Source organism: Centruroides vittatus, unplaced genomic scaffold (assembly GCF_030686945.1).
Source record: "Centruroides vittatus isolate TY-2023 unplaced genomic scaffold, ASM3068694v2 contig_975, whole genome shotgun sequence".
In the NCBI taxonomy this organism is placed as follows: domain Eukaryota; kingdom Metazoa; phylum Arthropoda; class Arachnida; order Scorpiones; family Buthidae; genus Centruroides; species Centruroides vittatus.
The window spans coordinates 2,714,776-2,730,360 of record NW_027122648.1 but is presented as its reverse complement, the minus strand read 5'-3'; the positions used below and the strand labels follow the sequence as shown (position 1 = coordinate 2,730,360).

Genomic DNA, 15,585 nt, shown 5'->3' with positions numbered 1-15,585 from the left:
GCAATTGCATCAGCACTGCATCTGTTAGTTCTTGATCATGGGATGCCAAAACCACGTCAATGTCATATTTGTTGACTTCCATCCAGCCTTCTTATTCAAAGGTACTATTGCCTTATTTATTATTGTTTGTTTGAAGTCTTTTAAAAGTGTTCAGTTTTGAGGGCACCGTTTCTTCCAAATGTCATTTCTCATTGAGCCTGCTAGATTATTCAGAGCATCATCTTCAAAATTGGCAGTTGACAATTTTATATTGTACTCTTCAGATTTCTTTCAATGATATTTCAGAATTGTACTCTGTCAATGGCACATAACAACAGAATACATTTTATGTATATACTAGCGGGTGGGCTCGGCGTTGCTCAGGCAAAAGTAACAATACCAAAGATTAAGATTATTACCTTACTTGTTTTCACAGAATGCAAGAATTGGGTCCCGCTGTTTCCAGATTAGAGAATTTTTAGATGAATCTAAAAATATGTTTGATTTCCCGCAAACACGAAAAAAACTGCATGTACGTCTTGCACGCCGCTTTCTTTTAACAATTCCATTGTTACGTAACACTTTCATTGTTGACACTTCCATTGTTACTTAACACTTCTATTGTTACTTGACATTTCCATTGTTACTTGAGACTTCCATTGTCACTTAGCACTTCCATTGTTGATGGAAGTGTTAGGACTTAATCCTGTCCCTCTCCCCCGTGGGGAGGAATTTCGGAAAATCCCTTCTTTGTGTGTGTCCTCGTGATGTACCCTAACTGTGTACCAAATTTCAACTTTCAGCTCCTTACTGTTTGGGCTCTGCACTGATTATTATCATCATCAACTCGTCTCGATTATATATATAGATGAGCCTTAATTATGGCTATTAGGTATTTATCACACGGTTGTAGTGATAATGTCATATTCAGTGATAAGAACACAATATGAGTGTTATTGCTGTACTTGGTACTCCCAGCTAGATGTGACTGTCTATAATGATACTGCTAGGACACCTATTTTAAAATTATTTTCTCCAGTATTTTTCAACAAAATAACTAATTTATATCCACTGATGTACTCAAAAAACAAAAATTAAAAAACTCGTTTAGCATTCCAGTCACTTAGATGTGACTTAAATGCAACAAGAAATATATTTTTATCAATGTGTTAAAGTGTGTTCAGATTTTCTGAAAGGTGTGTACTTCCTGAGGAAGAAGCCAGGAGAGAATTCTTACTTTAGAGGCAATGTGCTCAGAGTGCACACTGTCTCTAAACTGCTTGCTGCAAGACAAATGCTAATTATGAATGTGATGAGAAGAAAAAGGACAAACCTAGAGGTGGCTGAAGAGTTCAAATTTGTTTGAATAAATTTTCAATAAGAACTTTAAACCTTTTTTATTGAACATTCAGGAAAGTTTGTGGAACACAGGTTGAGAACTACTGCAGTAAATTTTTAATGATATTCATACTTAATATAAAAATATTAAAAGATGATGATGAAAGACAACAGTTTTATTGGCAATGTTATGTAAGTTACATACTATTGTTTAAAACATAGTCAAAGTAACCAGAAGAGTGTCAAATTGTCTTTGATATTGCTTAAGATATTGCTTAGTAAGATTTATTAGTAGGGTCTTATTTTATGTGAGATTATTATATGCATATTGATTTGTTTTCATGAATGGTTAGGTTAACCATTCCTAGTACCATCAAACCTGATTCTTAAGTCAACAAACTGAGTTGCTGCAAGTTTTTATATTCTGAATATGGAGAACTACTGAATGCTTTTCACTGTGGTGAACACATCATTATTTTCTTTCAGTTGTATTTAAATTCCATGCATGTGCGAGAAGCTATTTGACAAAATGTTAGTTGCTGTTCATCATATATTTCTTGAATTCGAATGTTCTGTTCTCTGAATGATATTGCTTGAAGTGGACAGTTATATACTGTCGAAGGTATTTGTAAATTAAATCTTTTTCTGAAATGTTAATACAGTTGTGTGGCTTACTTATTTCTAAGACTTTTTGTCATGTAAGGTTATTTATATTTTACTAAATCAATGTAAAATTTGCAACTGCTTTTTCAAAAGAATACCATCAAAATTGGGGATAAATTTTATGACACCCAATATTAACATCTTTAGCTAGTCATTGGACAGTAATGTTTGATATTTGATTTCTTTTATATTTTTGAAAAAATTTTTTGCAAAAGCAATACCAACATAAATAAGAAATATCCCTTCATGCAAACTTTTTAAGACTCAAAATTCTTTTTTCAAGATATTTATAAAAATTTAACCAACTTCCTTGTTAAAGTATGTTTTTATAAAGGTTATTTCCTGTAAGATCTATTTATTCTGACTTTTCAAATATTTGTTTTTGAACTAGTTCAAATGTTGTTGTTAAAATATGTCAGTGAAAATAAAAGATAAATATGCTTAAGGGCCACATTTAGCTCATGAGCCATACGTTTTAGATTTCTGGTCTAGCCAACCATTTGAGACTACTTAGAAGAACAAATTTATGCAGAATTTTGTTTTATGTGGTACCTGTTGACAAGCAACTCTCATATAAAAGTCCTTACTATATATCTGTATAGACCAAGAGTTGGCAGTTTGTCAAGTGAGAAGAGCCAAATTGGCATGGAAACAGGATAACAAAAGTACCAGAGAGCCGCATCGAGGCTTAAATGCTTGACCGATCGTCAACCAACTGTGTTGAAAGACGCCCCCTAGTGAGCATTACAGGCATTCCATGACAATAATAAATTCTTATTACAAATATACTGAATTATTTATATTGTTATTGGCTATTGACCAAATGAATAATAATAATTTATGTTGTTAATTTAAATGTGTGAAATACGACACCTGACAGGGGCTCTTCTAGTGGCCTTTTTGGCATAGTGTTACATGGACAGACGCGCGTTCAATGGGTTATATATATAGATATGCTTCAAATGCTACCACTCGCATGCGATTCATATTGATCAACGTGAGTGTCGTCATGTGCAGACGGCTAGAGTGGTAGAGAGTATGCCGTACGAGTTGAAGTTTGTTCGGTGGCTCTATCTCAAACTGGAGTTATTGGGCTGCTTGAGATGAGGTGAAATTGGAGTTTATGTCCGAAGAGCCGTAAACGTCTATGCAAAGAGCCGCATGCGGCTCGCGAGCTGCACTTTCCGACCCTTGGTATAGACACTAGTTATATTTAAATCACTGGCCAGGTGGCCAAGACATCAACCTACTACAGTGGGGAGGATTGATCCAGGCAGATAAAAAAAAACCTAAGGAATTTTTCGTATGGTAGTCTGTTACCAATATGTTGGACTCTAGTAAGACATTTGAGTACTCCATTGTGGATCTGGCTGAACCTGTTTAAGAACAAATATTGAAAAGTCTTTATTTTAAGTTGAGTTTAATACTTCATAATGATGACAGTATAAAAAAGTTTTTATAAAAAATAAATCAAATATAAAAATAAATCAGAAAAATTTATTAGTAATACAAGAATATCTAATTACAAAATTTACAAGACAAGCTCTTGTCAGGATGAGAAAATTACTTATTTATACTTTGGTTATTGTGTAATGAAGGATAAATTTGATTCTGAATGAAATTTTATGGATTTTATAAATAATAATCTTAATGTCTTTTCAGGATATTAATCCTTCATTTGAAACGCTACAGTTACGTACAGCAATCTGTAAAAGTTGCTCAACCAGTCACCATTCCTACATACTTGAGTTTATATGACCACACTAATGAAAACACATTATCAGTCCGTCCTCTATGCAAGTAAGTATTGAACTTTTAAAAAGAGGAAACTGTTTTTATATTTTAATTACATTTAAAATAGAAATTTACCTATAATGAAGTAAATTATTAATTCATTTGTTGTATTTGATCTGGAAATGAGGAAAATTAAATTGATAAGGGTATTGAATTTAATAAATTCAGCAAACTTAATAGTAGTGATTAACATTTTAAGAATTAAATGTAATCAGAATTTTTTATATGAAATTAAGATTACTTAATGAAAAAGTAAAAGCTTTTCCAATATTTATTTGTTATTTAAATGATGACTATTCAAATAGTATTTGGAATATGTAATTAGCCTAATGAATTTCTTAATCATACTTTTTACTATCTCCATTGTGATATCTTAAAAATTTTACTTTTAATTATATGGATGTACTTTCTTTTTTCTCTACAGTTTCCATCACAATGAAAATAATTTGGAAGTATTGATTAAGTCCGAGAAGGAATTTTATGCAGACAGTATTCTGAAACAGTCAGGAAATGCTCAGTTATTATTGAATGATTCAAATTCAAATGTAAGTTTTTGATATTTAATTTGAAAAATAAATTTTTTCAAGGATTCAATAAAATACAAACACTTTAATTATACATAATTGGGTTTATTTGATATTAAATCATAAATATTTAATTATTCAATTGTTGCATTATAAAATTTTTTTTTATTTTTCAAACAAAATTCATAACAGATATTATTTTATTCGACTTTTCATCAAAAATACTTTGCTTATTAAACATAGAAATTGTTTTCAGAATGATGAGATTAAAATTTGTGTCATATATTAAACCAACAAAATCAAATTGTGTATACAGGTAGGCCTCCTACAATGTGTTTTTGCTCCAATGTGGTTGGAAAAATGTGGAAATTTTCTTACAGTGCAGTTTAGGGTATTTAGAAATGAATTATCTTTCACATAACAGAAAAATTGCAACGAATCACATAAGTGCAGTGGAACTTGATGAAACAAGCTCAGATATTGAAATAGGCCAGTCAAACATTCTCGAACAACTATAATAAGTGATGATGAGGACTGAATTTGTGAGCATAACGTTATGTTTCTTTTTGATTTTGACTTGAAATCATAATCTTTTTAGTTTTTATATGATGTTGAATTTTATTTAAGCTTTTTGGTTAATGTGAGCTTAGGTATACAAAATGGCGACACTTCCGGTAACCTCGATGGCAAGTGTTTTTAGAAAAGAAATGTAGATGGCACTGAAAGTAATGATGCCTTCGTATGCAAATATCCATCAAAAAATTCTGTTCAGGAAACATGAGGAATAATGTGAATTTCGAATTTTGGTTATGGTGTAGACAGATTAAGCACGTTGTTAATTTTTTTAAAAGTGTCTGTGTTTTTTTAAAGTTTGTACAATTTACTCGAAGTCTAAAGTTATCGAGGAGGAAAGTTTGTCAATGGTAATTAACATGTTAAACGTGTCCTTAATGTGTTTAATGTGTGTTAAATGTCATAAAAGTATATTGAAGGTGTGTTAACACTGTGTAAGTGAGGTAAAAATTTTGTAAAAGGTTTGTGGTTAAAATGTGCGTTTAAAGTGTGTAAATGTGTTTATATGTGCATTTATAGTGTATAGTATTTAAAGTGTGTAAATATGTGTTAAACATGTTAAATTTGTCATAACCAAGGATAAGTAATAGTGATTTCCGCCCGAAAGACAACATGAATGATACATGGAAGGCTAGGTGGCCATGGATTGCAGGTGCCACCCTCTATGGAGACGCTGCCTATCGTGGATGAAAAGGCGAGAGATGTGAATCATAAGACTGCAGTTCTTAAGAGGAGTAAAATTTATGTACAATACAGGCAAATTTTGTTTGAACCACTGATGTATAGAATCTCATAATTCACTTCATCCGTGCATCGATTGAATTTATAGGTAGTATGATGACTTTTTTATTTTTCGTTTCTGGTCCAAGAGTAGGAAAAGTAATCAAAAGCAGGGAAAAAAGTAAGTAGCAAATTTACATTTTAAAAATGTTTTAGTTTTAAAAAAGTTTAAATATAGGTGCGTTTAGGTTATTGTCGACAGTCGCCATTTTGTACACCTAGGCTCACATTAACCAGCTTTTTATGTACATAAATTCAAAAAATGATGAAAATGTTACACCATAAAAGACAGTTTTTGTATTAAGTTGGTGTCTCCTATAATGCGATTTCCCACAATGCGGTATTTTCAAGGAATGTATCGACCGCGTTGTAGGAGGTCTACCTGCAATTATTTAATGAAATTCAATTATTTGTAGTACTTGATTGCTTGCTGTTCTCTGAATTAGTGTATGTTCTTTGAAACTTAGCATAAAGTTGCTATTGAAAACAAATCATACAGGAACACTCCTTTTGATGGAAAAAGTAGATTTATTTTTTATGATTTACAATGGATATGCATCTTAGGATCTATGCCCCTTGTTAATCCTTAATTTTTTATGTATATTGATAACATTATATAAGAAACTACAGAATGTATTTAATACACATGTGAGTTAATTATTTATATTTAACATAAAAATTAAAAAAAATAAATAAATACCTAAAAATAATTATATCACAACTGGAATAACTAATTATTAAATACATTTTGTAATTTCAATTTCTTATATAGTTTTACTGATATACATAATAAAATAAGGACTGAAGAGGGACATAGAGCCTGAAATGCATATCTGTTGTAAATCATAGAAAATAAATTACTTTTTAACATCAAAAAGAGTGTTCCTGTGTGATTTGTTCTCAATAGCAACTTTTGTATATTCTTTGAAATTTAGCATACTAATTATTTGTAATTGATTGAAATCATTGCCATCAAATTTTAGGGAGATTTTCAAAATAGTTATAATGTAAAATATTACTTTGTTAAAAATATGTATAATGATTTCCAGAAAACTGAACAACATTTAAAAAATTGTAAAAGTTTATTAGAAATAAATATAAATGTTAATTAAGCTACCATAACAAATGTGATATGAAATTAATGTATAATGTTACAGTAGAATTCCAATTATTTGAACAGCAATCATTCAAACAGCCTTTCCCTCCTTCCACACAAAGTTCTTAACAGATATCCCAGGCTGAAGGAGGGCCATTTACTGTTTCTATGTTATCATGTTCATTAAGACTCACCTGTAAACAAAGTATAGCTAAACAAGAAATTGAAGTTAGAAGTTTCTAGAACAGTGTTATAAATAAATAAATGCGTTAAATTCGTAAATATGGTCTTTGTGTGAGTCTTTGCGTCCAGCAAACCACTACCCCATATGAAAAGGCTTTCTCGTGTCATCCTGACAGGTTGTGAGCAAAGCGAGGGTCGCAACATTATCACCTAAGGTCAACCCCTAAGGCAAGTCAGGTCAATCACTCAACAGTGGTGTCCTCACAAGAAGAAAATGTTTTTTAACAATGCAGATAACATTTATATTTCATATTTGTGCTGTGATATTTGTGCTATTTTGTTCAAAAAAAAGGACCATGGCTCAGGATGATATTTTATTGTCCACTATTGTGGTGTTTAATAGGTTAAGTGGAATGGTTGTTTCTGGATTTATTAAATAATAATAAATACAAAAGTACAGTACCTTGATATAGAAATTTCAAAATACAATTGAAAGAATTCAATTAGAAAATTTAATTATAATATTCAGTGTAATACACAGAAATACATTAACAAACATTAATTTAAATTAACCTGAGTTTGATTATTCAGTGTGAGCAGCAATGATAACATTTTTTTAGAACAGAATTTTTCTTAATTGTATTTTATTTATTAAAGTGTCAAATAATTTATTATTAATTATATAAAACCTAAAATGCTGCTAGAATACAATTTAAGTGTATTTTAAGAATTTTAAAACAATACTCTAGTAACTTTATAAAATATTGTTTGTTCCAAAACAGTTTACATTTTCTTTGTATTAATTGGAATGTACTGGATGTGCCTCACAGAGGCTCCAAACTGTTAAAATTTAGAGGAAGAAAATAAGGAATAAAAGTATAATGATTTCACAGTGCAACTATTAATTAAAAATTATATTGTATTTATTTTTCTTACCTCAACAGAGGTGAAAGGTCTTGCACTGGAGCCACCTAGTCCCTTTGCATGGATGACCTGATGGCCATGTGGTTAGGGTGCTCTGGAGACCTGGGATCAAATCAAGACAGGTCAAAAAACGTTGAATTTTTTTGGTCCATCCTGCTATATCAGGCTCCATCACTGACCATTATGGACATTGTGGCCTTGCCAACCCCATAATGGGCTTACTAAAAATAGCCCTCTAGAGCCCGTAGGAAAGAAAGTTAAAAAACAAAAGGGTACCTTTACCTGCTTCTAAATATGCAATTGTTAGAAAATTGCTTTTTTCCTTAGACTTAAATATTACTTTTAATGTAATTAAGTTATAAACAAAACATTTTTGAATTTGCAATGACAGAATTTAAAATTTTACTAATTTAACTTTTTTGAATGAGAACATTTTCAATTATATTTAAATGATGCTGTTACTATATTATTAAATATTACTTTTGATTTATAACTTTAAAGATTTACAGCTAAGTAATCGTAATAAATTGATTTTTTTAAAGAAATCCAATGCCCACAAGGAGGTGGAATTATCAGTTAACATTTCCACAGTAATTGCTGACAATGTAGAGAACATTTCCCTAAGTGAAAATTCATTTGTAAGTTTAATATTTTTGTTTATCCTGATAATTTGTTCATTGACTCCTTAAATTTTCATGAATGGGAAGTTTTTATTTTATAAGTTCACTGTAACTTTTAATTATATTTTAGATGATTTTAACCTAAAAATAATCTCTAAACTAAACCTTTTCTTTGAATTTTAAATCTTCAATATTCTATTTGTTTTCAGATTATTTGAAAATTTATTAATCTGAGATTATCAAGAAGGAATTGATAAAAATATAGTTTATAATAGATTGTATTCCTAATATAAACTATATTTTTGTAATCATTGATTTGTTTAATATTAGTCAATTTTAAACTGATGGCTAAAATTCTGAATTTAGAATAACAAAAATAAATTATTTGTAACAGGAAAGATTTTTCTAACTTTGAAATTGAGCAATTACTAATTAATATTGTTTACATAATAAAGTTAGTTGCCTTTCTTAAGTCTTGAAATTGTGATTAAGATTTGTGAATTTAGGCAAGTAATTAAAACAAACTGAAAATATTTGTTTCATCAATAAGATTTTTAGATAAATAGCTTAAAAATTTTTTCATAAATATAGTTAATGAAAAAAGGAAGAATGGGGTATTTCATACATAAGTCTTTTTTAATCAAAGAATTCTGAAATAAGACTGTATTTCAGAAATTGAGTTGAAAGACTATCTTTATACCTGGTATTCTTTAACTCTGTTAAAACAGCTTTCAGAACTGTAATTAATGTAATTTTTATTTTATAAAATTGATAACTAACTAATGTAACGTGTATCCCAGTTATATTAATAAATTTCTTTTAAAAAAATACTTTGTCTGTAAAAATGAAAGAAATATTTCTTGTGTTACAACAGTATTTCTCAATTATATTTTAGTATGGAGATGTTAGAAGAATGACAACCTCTAGAGTTCAACAGGTTGGTTTGTGTGGAGGTAGAGAAGATGAGGCCAATATTCCGTCTATAGGAGGTAATTTTTCAAAATTAGAAATTTGTGTGATTTTTTTCTGTAGCCAAATATTATATGAAAAAATGTTTGTTTTCTTTTTTTTTTTTTTGGCCTTTTAGGCCAACTTCAGTTAAAGAAAATTCTTGGAATGGAACATCAAATATTACAAAATGAAATAACAGTTTTAAATTTAAATTAATGTAAAAATATAAAATTAACAAATATAAATATTAAAGTGCTATTTAAGATTAATCTGAACTTAATTACAAAATGGGAATAAAATAACCAAAAATAATGAAAATTAAAGTTTAACAAATTTCTCAAAAATTTCCAACATAATGTCATTATAATTTTATTAACTTCTAGTTTTAAAATATATATATATATATCATAATTTTTTTTTAGAAGAAGAAAAAGAAAATCATTTGCCTAATGGTCATTTGCATGATTCTTCCAAAGCAATTACTTTATATTCTGAAGTAGAGCCAGATTTTGAAGGAAAGGATATGCAAAATGCAGTAAAACAAAGTTTACAAGTAAGTAATTTTACAGTCATATTAAAGTATGTAATATGAATACTAATTTAACATACTCTACTTTTAAAAACTAAATTTAACTTTGAAATGTTACTTAATGTAGATGGTAATATAAAAATATATATTTGTATAGGAAGCTGAAAGTCAAGAGGAATTGGAATTACAAAGAGCATTACAAAATAGCATAGAAGGTAAGAATTTGTTCAAGATGTAAGTTATCATTACACACTAAACAAGCTATAAAACTGTTGTGACATAATTTGTAATTTTTGAGATTTATTTATTAAAGCACAAACACTTTCAATAAAAGCAATTTAATGCCATCAGACAATAGAACAGAGTAGGGATTCAAAATTAAATTGATCAAACATTTTGAATTAAACCAATGGTTTAAATAAAAAAAAAAGGTGTGGGAAGTAATGCTTAAAAATAAAAAGTATACTTGAGGGGAGGAAATGTCTACTGTAACATATTAGCCAGCAAAATCTAATGCTCTGACAGACTGAGAGTAGTAAATATAAAAACCTTACCTCTGGGGTATTTAAATTTCTATACTAAATGTTTTTGGCTCTATTTATGAGCCTTCATCAGGTAAATTGTGTTCGAATTTGGAATAACATCAAACATTTCTTTACAAATTCAAAATGGAATTAACGAATATAGTTGACAAATTTTTTAAGATTAAAATCCTAAATTATTATAATAAAAATCTCAATTTTTTTCTTAATTTATGGCTGTAGAGGGTGAGTGTACTTCATTGATGATTTTAGATTTCTCCCAAAGTACCAAATTTCCTTGTATGTTTGCAGTTGCTGACAAGACCTCTAAAGTCTTGAATAAAGAAAAAATTGAGATTTTTAAACACAAACTTAGAAATGAATGCATTAACTCCAGGGGCATAGAGATTTCCAGGATGATTCACTATTAAAAAAAGACTTGGGACAAATAAAAACATCTTGTAATATGTACAACAATATTGGACAGTTGTCAACCTTACAACAACCTAACTAATTAATATTTATTAATTTTTTGGAGATAGTTTATTATTATTATAGTATTTTAAGATTTTAATGTTAAAAAATTCATTAACTATTTGTTAATTCTATTTTGAATTTGTAAAGAAATGTTTGATGATGATCTGAATTCAAACACAATTTACCTGATGAGGGCTCATAAATGGAGCTGAAAAACATATAGTAAAGAAATTTAAATACCCCAGTGGTAAGGTGTTTTTTAATTTAGTTAAAATAAGAGCTGCGTTAGAATGGATTGTTATACTTAGAGTTGCAGGAACCAGAAGTTATAGTATGTATTGTTTCCTCATATATAAACTAAAATAGGTTCAGAACAAGGATGCAATAATCAAATATCTGCTACCTAAACAGGTTCAAAAGCATTATTAACACAAATGTAGTTAATTCTGTCATACATTTTGCATGTGAAATTATTCAAAGGTAAATTACATAAAGAAACTTTATAAACACAATATTTCCCAAACATAGGATTCAGGTCTATATCATTAGTAATTAACCTATGTAGATGGTTGGGGGTTGGGTTGGTAAAAATGTAATCAAATGTCCAATACAATTGAAATATTTTAAAGAAATAACATCTATAAAAGCAATTGAATGTTTAGCAAATTTTAGCAGTAGATTGTTAATGAGAAAATTGTAGCTGAAAATATTGTAACTTTCCTCCATTTTGCATCCACTATTCCTTATTGTAGTTTGTTGTTGTACTTAGGATGGATCCAGCCAAGAATTAGAAGCCTTTCTTTACAAGTTGAATTTTGTTTTTCATTTGGTCAAGTTCACTCTGGAGGAAGAATCAGTTAAAACAGTCAAACTTCCTTATTACAATCTTCTGTGTAGCAAATTTTTGCATAGTACACTACTCTTTCAGCAAAAATATATGCAAAAATATTTCTATATAATGAAGTTAAATTTCTATGTAATGAATTTTTTTTAATTTGTAAGGATATAACTCCTTACAAATCCTTAAAAATCAGTTACTCCATCTGAGTTGTATTCATATTTAGCTTCAATTTCATGTATCAATCTAAACCATAAAATCATGGCCCAGAAGTAAGAAATACCGGTTAACTTTTAAAACCATTGTGTAATCTGCCCTTATGTGATCACTGGTTGAAAAGAAGGGGAATAGAAATTATCTGTCAACAAGGGCATTTGGATCTAAACAATTTACAATTAACAAATGTTTTGAGTTACAATATTTATGTATTAAAATAAATTTAATACAATATTTCTTAGTAATACAGAAACTTATAGTTAACATGTTTTTATTGAAAAAATTACTATACTGTGTAAATTTTTGGATGACATGGAACACATCCCTATTCATTTCATAAAAGAATATATTACAATGGATTAATTTTGTGACAATTTCTTTTATGCTACTTCCTCTGGGAACATATCTATCATAAAAACAGGGCAGCCTGTACAATGAATATTGATATTGGTGATTTTTTTTTGTGTACAGTACAATATGTAATCAGAAAACAGTCTTATTTGTGCAAATGGTTGAGATGAGTCATAGACAATACTGTAAAACAATTTAGGTATGACTCATCTCAATCATCCGCACAAGTAAAACTGCTTTCTTGGTTAAATACTGTACTGTAAAGAAAAAAACTCATCAATATCAATATTCATTATACAGACTGCCCTGATTTCAGATTTGAGTGGATGGTCCTATACTATATTACAAAAATGTGAAGCAAAAGTGTTTTAGCATTACTAAAAAAATTAATGTATTGTGGGAAGTTGTTAAAAGCTCAAAACAGAAAGAAATAACAAACTTTATCAACCATAATGAAAAAAATCACAAATCAGTTTTAAAATTAGCTGATGATGCAAGACCTACAGCAAAACATGCTAGAAACCTGTATTTACATCAATGTAGATGAAGCAATTTTTAATACTTCATCTATATCAACATAATAAGTGGAAAGCATATTATGAAGAGAGAACATTTATTATTCTATTTATTACAAACTTTTTAATGAAAATGTAGTAAACTAACTTGTATTTTAACATACAAATGTAAACTTACTTAAAATCACATTTATTTTACATTAATACTGTATATTATGTTTGTTAATTAAATTATATAAAAACAAAAAAATTATGTTAAAATAATACTCTGTTTACCAAAAAGTATTATTTCTGTATAAAGAAATTTTTCTCTAGCAAATTTTTTTCAGACTTTAGTGACTTTGTTAAATAGAAGTTTCTATTGTTTTCCTTGAAAGAACAACTTTTGGTTTAAGCTTTAGTGTACATCATAAACTTAACATGTTTCCTTTTATCATCATATCAGGTTCATTTTAATTTTCCTCCCATAAAAATGCAGCCATCTCTTCTTTGATCAGTTTATTTAATATCTTTTAGTTTAATCTCTGCTGAATTAAAACATGTTCTTTTAGCAGTGTTGAAAGCTGTGTATTAAGTTTTTACTTATCCAACTCCAGTCATCTCTATTTAGGTAAATTACTAATAATGACTTGATATCTATGTTGGAGAAATGTGGTGTTTACAAAGTTCCTCTATGTAATTTAGCTTCAATAATTTTACCTTGTATCAGCACATCTAGAAATCTTGATATGTGTATATTTAAACATCAAAAGAACATTTTATATGCAAAACATGACAGAATTTGCTAAATCTATGTTAATAATTCTTTTGAATCTGTTTGGGCAGATACTTGATTATTATGGCTTTGATCTGATTCTATTTTAGTTTATATAAGGGAAAAATACATGCTATACTTCTGGTCCATGCAATCAACCTACTCTAAGCTTGCCGGAGCATTGGATTTCACTGTTGGTTACATAACATTTACCAAAGTTAGATATAATTAACATACAATCAAAATCATTTCAAAGTTGATAACTAAAAAATTGTGTTTTTGAACATTTTAAGAACAAACCAAAAATGAAATTTTTTCAACTACTTTGCATATTACAATAGCCTTGCTAATATGCATAAAACAATAGATAACTGATTAGTTTGTCTCACCAATAAACAGTTGAAGAGTGACAAGTGAAGTACAGTAGAGAGTCGTTTATCTGAATATCGGTTATCTGAAACGTAGGTTATTTGAACGCTTTCCAGTTGGACTGTGTTGTGCTTAATCAAACTTTTTTGATACTAGATTTACTTCTAAATTATAATTTTTATGTTTTTATATTTTTCAATACATATATATTTTTTGTTTTTACAAAATAAAGAAATAATTTTTAATGATACAATAGCCTCGATTATTATTATGAAAATTTTCGGTAGGCTTAAAATTGGCGAAAATTCAAGACAAAGCGACACACAACGGAGAAAAATTTCAACATCAGACAGGTTAATATATTTTTTCGTACATAATCTGTTATCCGAACAAACCCAGTCCCCAGTTGATTCGGATAAACGACTCTCTACTGTATTGCTATATCAATTGAAAGTTGATAACAAAGAAAACATTGTAAATACAGTAAGAAATTAATTTCGAATTGGGTATAACACAAAATTTAATTCCAGAATTGTCAATTAAATAATAATGAATTTTAAGGATTTTTTAAAATCTGAAGCCCTTTTTTTTTTTTTTTTTTAATTAATCATACTGTAAGAAGTTAAATAGTTTTTTATTATCAATAAGAAAGTATGTAGAGTAAGAAAGAAGAGAGAATTGAATCTCAAAGAAAAAGTGCAGATTGTATTCAGTGTAAAAATGGCGATTCTCTTGCTATTATTGCAAAAAAAGCATCAAATATCATGAGAAGGTGTCAGAAAAATAGTGATCAAATAATTAAATAACAATACAGTGAGAAATTTACCATGAGGACACCACCCTAAAACCACAAAATCAAGAGAAGATGCAATAATTTATCGTGTGAGGCCACCAAAAACTCTTTTATAACAGCTAAAGAAATAAAAGAACAGCTTACTCTTGAATCCAGTGTTTCAACTATTAAGAGAAGATTAAATAAAAAGGGTCTTCATGAAAGAGTGGCTCATAGAAAACCAATGATTTCAGCAGTGAATCAGAAGAAAAGACCAGCTTTTGCCAAAAAATTTGTGAACAAGCTCCTAGAGCAGTGTTTCCCAACCTTTTTTGTGCTATGCCCCACCTAAGCCTTTCTAAAATTCTTATGCCCCCAACATATACGTTGAACTCTCTTGGAAGGTCTGTCATATGTTGTGTTCATTGAAGTTTTTCTTGCACTTAATTGCTACACTGTTTTATTGTAATCACGATGAAACCCAATCCTTTCATCAAAGTCTTTTGCACTTTCCAGTCATTGCCAAACACAACCTGGAACACCACAACTCACATCTGCCCATCTCGAAGTCTGGGCAAAGAATGTCCTTTCTCTTCTTTCACCAGCCTCAGGGCCTTGTTCATCTCTTTGTTCTCAGTGGTTCCCAGAATTGTTAATCCCACCCCAAGGGAAAAGGGTTATAAAGGGAAGTTCTAGAAGGAAAGGCAAACAAAGAACAAAGAAAATTAAAACTAACTTAAATCAATATTTATAATAAATATGGCATACAGCGGCTATACGGTTAACTTAAACTCTGGACGAGTCCATTTTCGAATTGC

The 15,585-nt window shown here is 29.1% G+C and overlaps 1 protein-coding gene across 1 annotated transcript in view; it reads left to right on the top strand.

Annotated features, from left to right (window-relative positions):
- LOC136985638 (ubiquitin carboxyl-terminal hydrolase 37-like) overlaps positions 1–15,585 on the top strand; it is a 74,991-nt gene that overhangs the window by 41,601 nt on the left and 17,805 nt on the right. The window contains exons 13-18 of the mRNA XM_067282959.1: positions 3,643–3,780; positions 4,199–4,319; positions 8,397–8,492; positions 9,370–9,463; positions 9,848–9,978; positions 10,112–10,169. Of these exons, the coding sequence (XP_067139060.1) occupies positions 3,643–3,780; positions 4,199–4,319; positions 8,397–8,492; positions 9,370–9,463; positions 9,848–9,978; positions 10,112–10,169 (638 nt within the window). The remainder of the gene's footprint in view (positions 1–3,642; positions 3,781–4,198; positions 4,320–8,396; positions 8,493–9,369; positions 9,464–9,847; positions 9,979–10,111; positions 10,170–15,585) is intronic.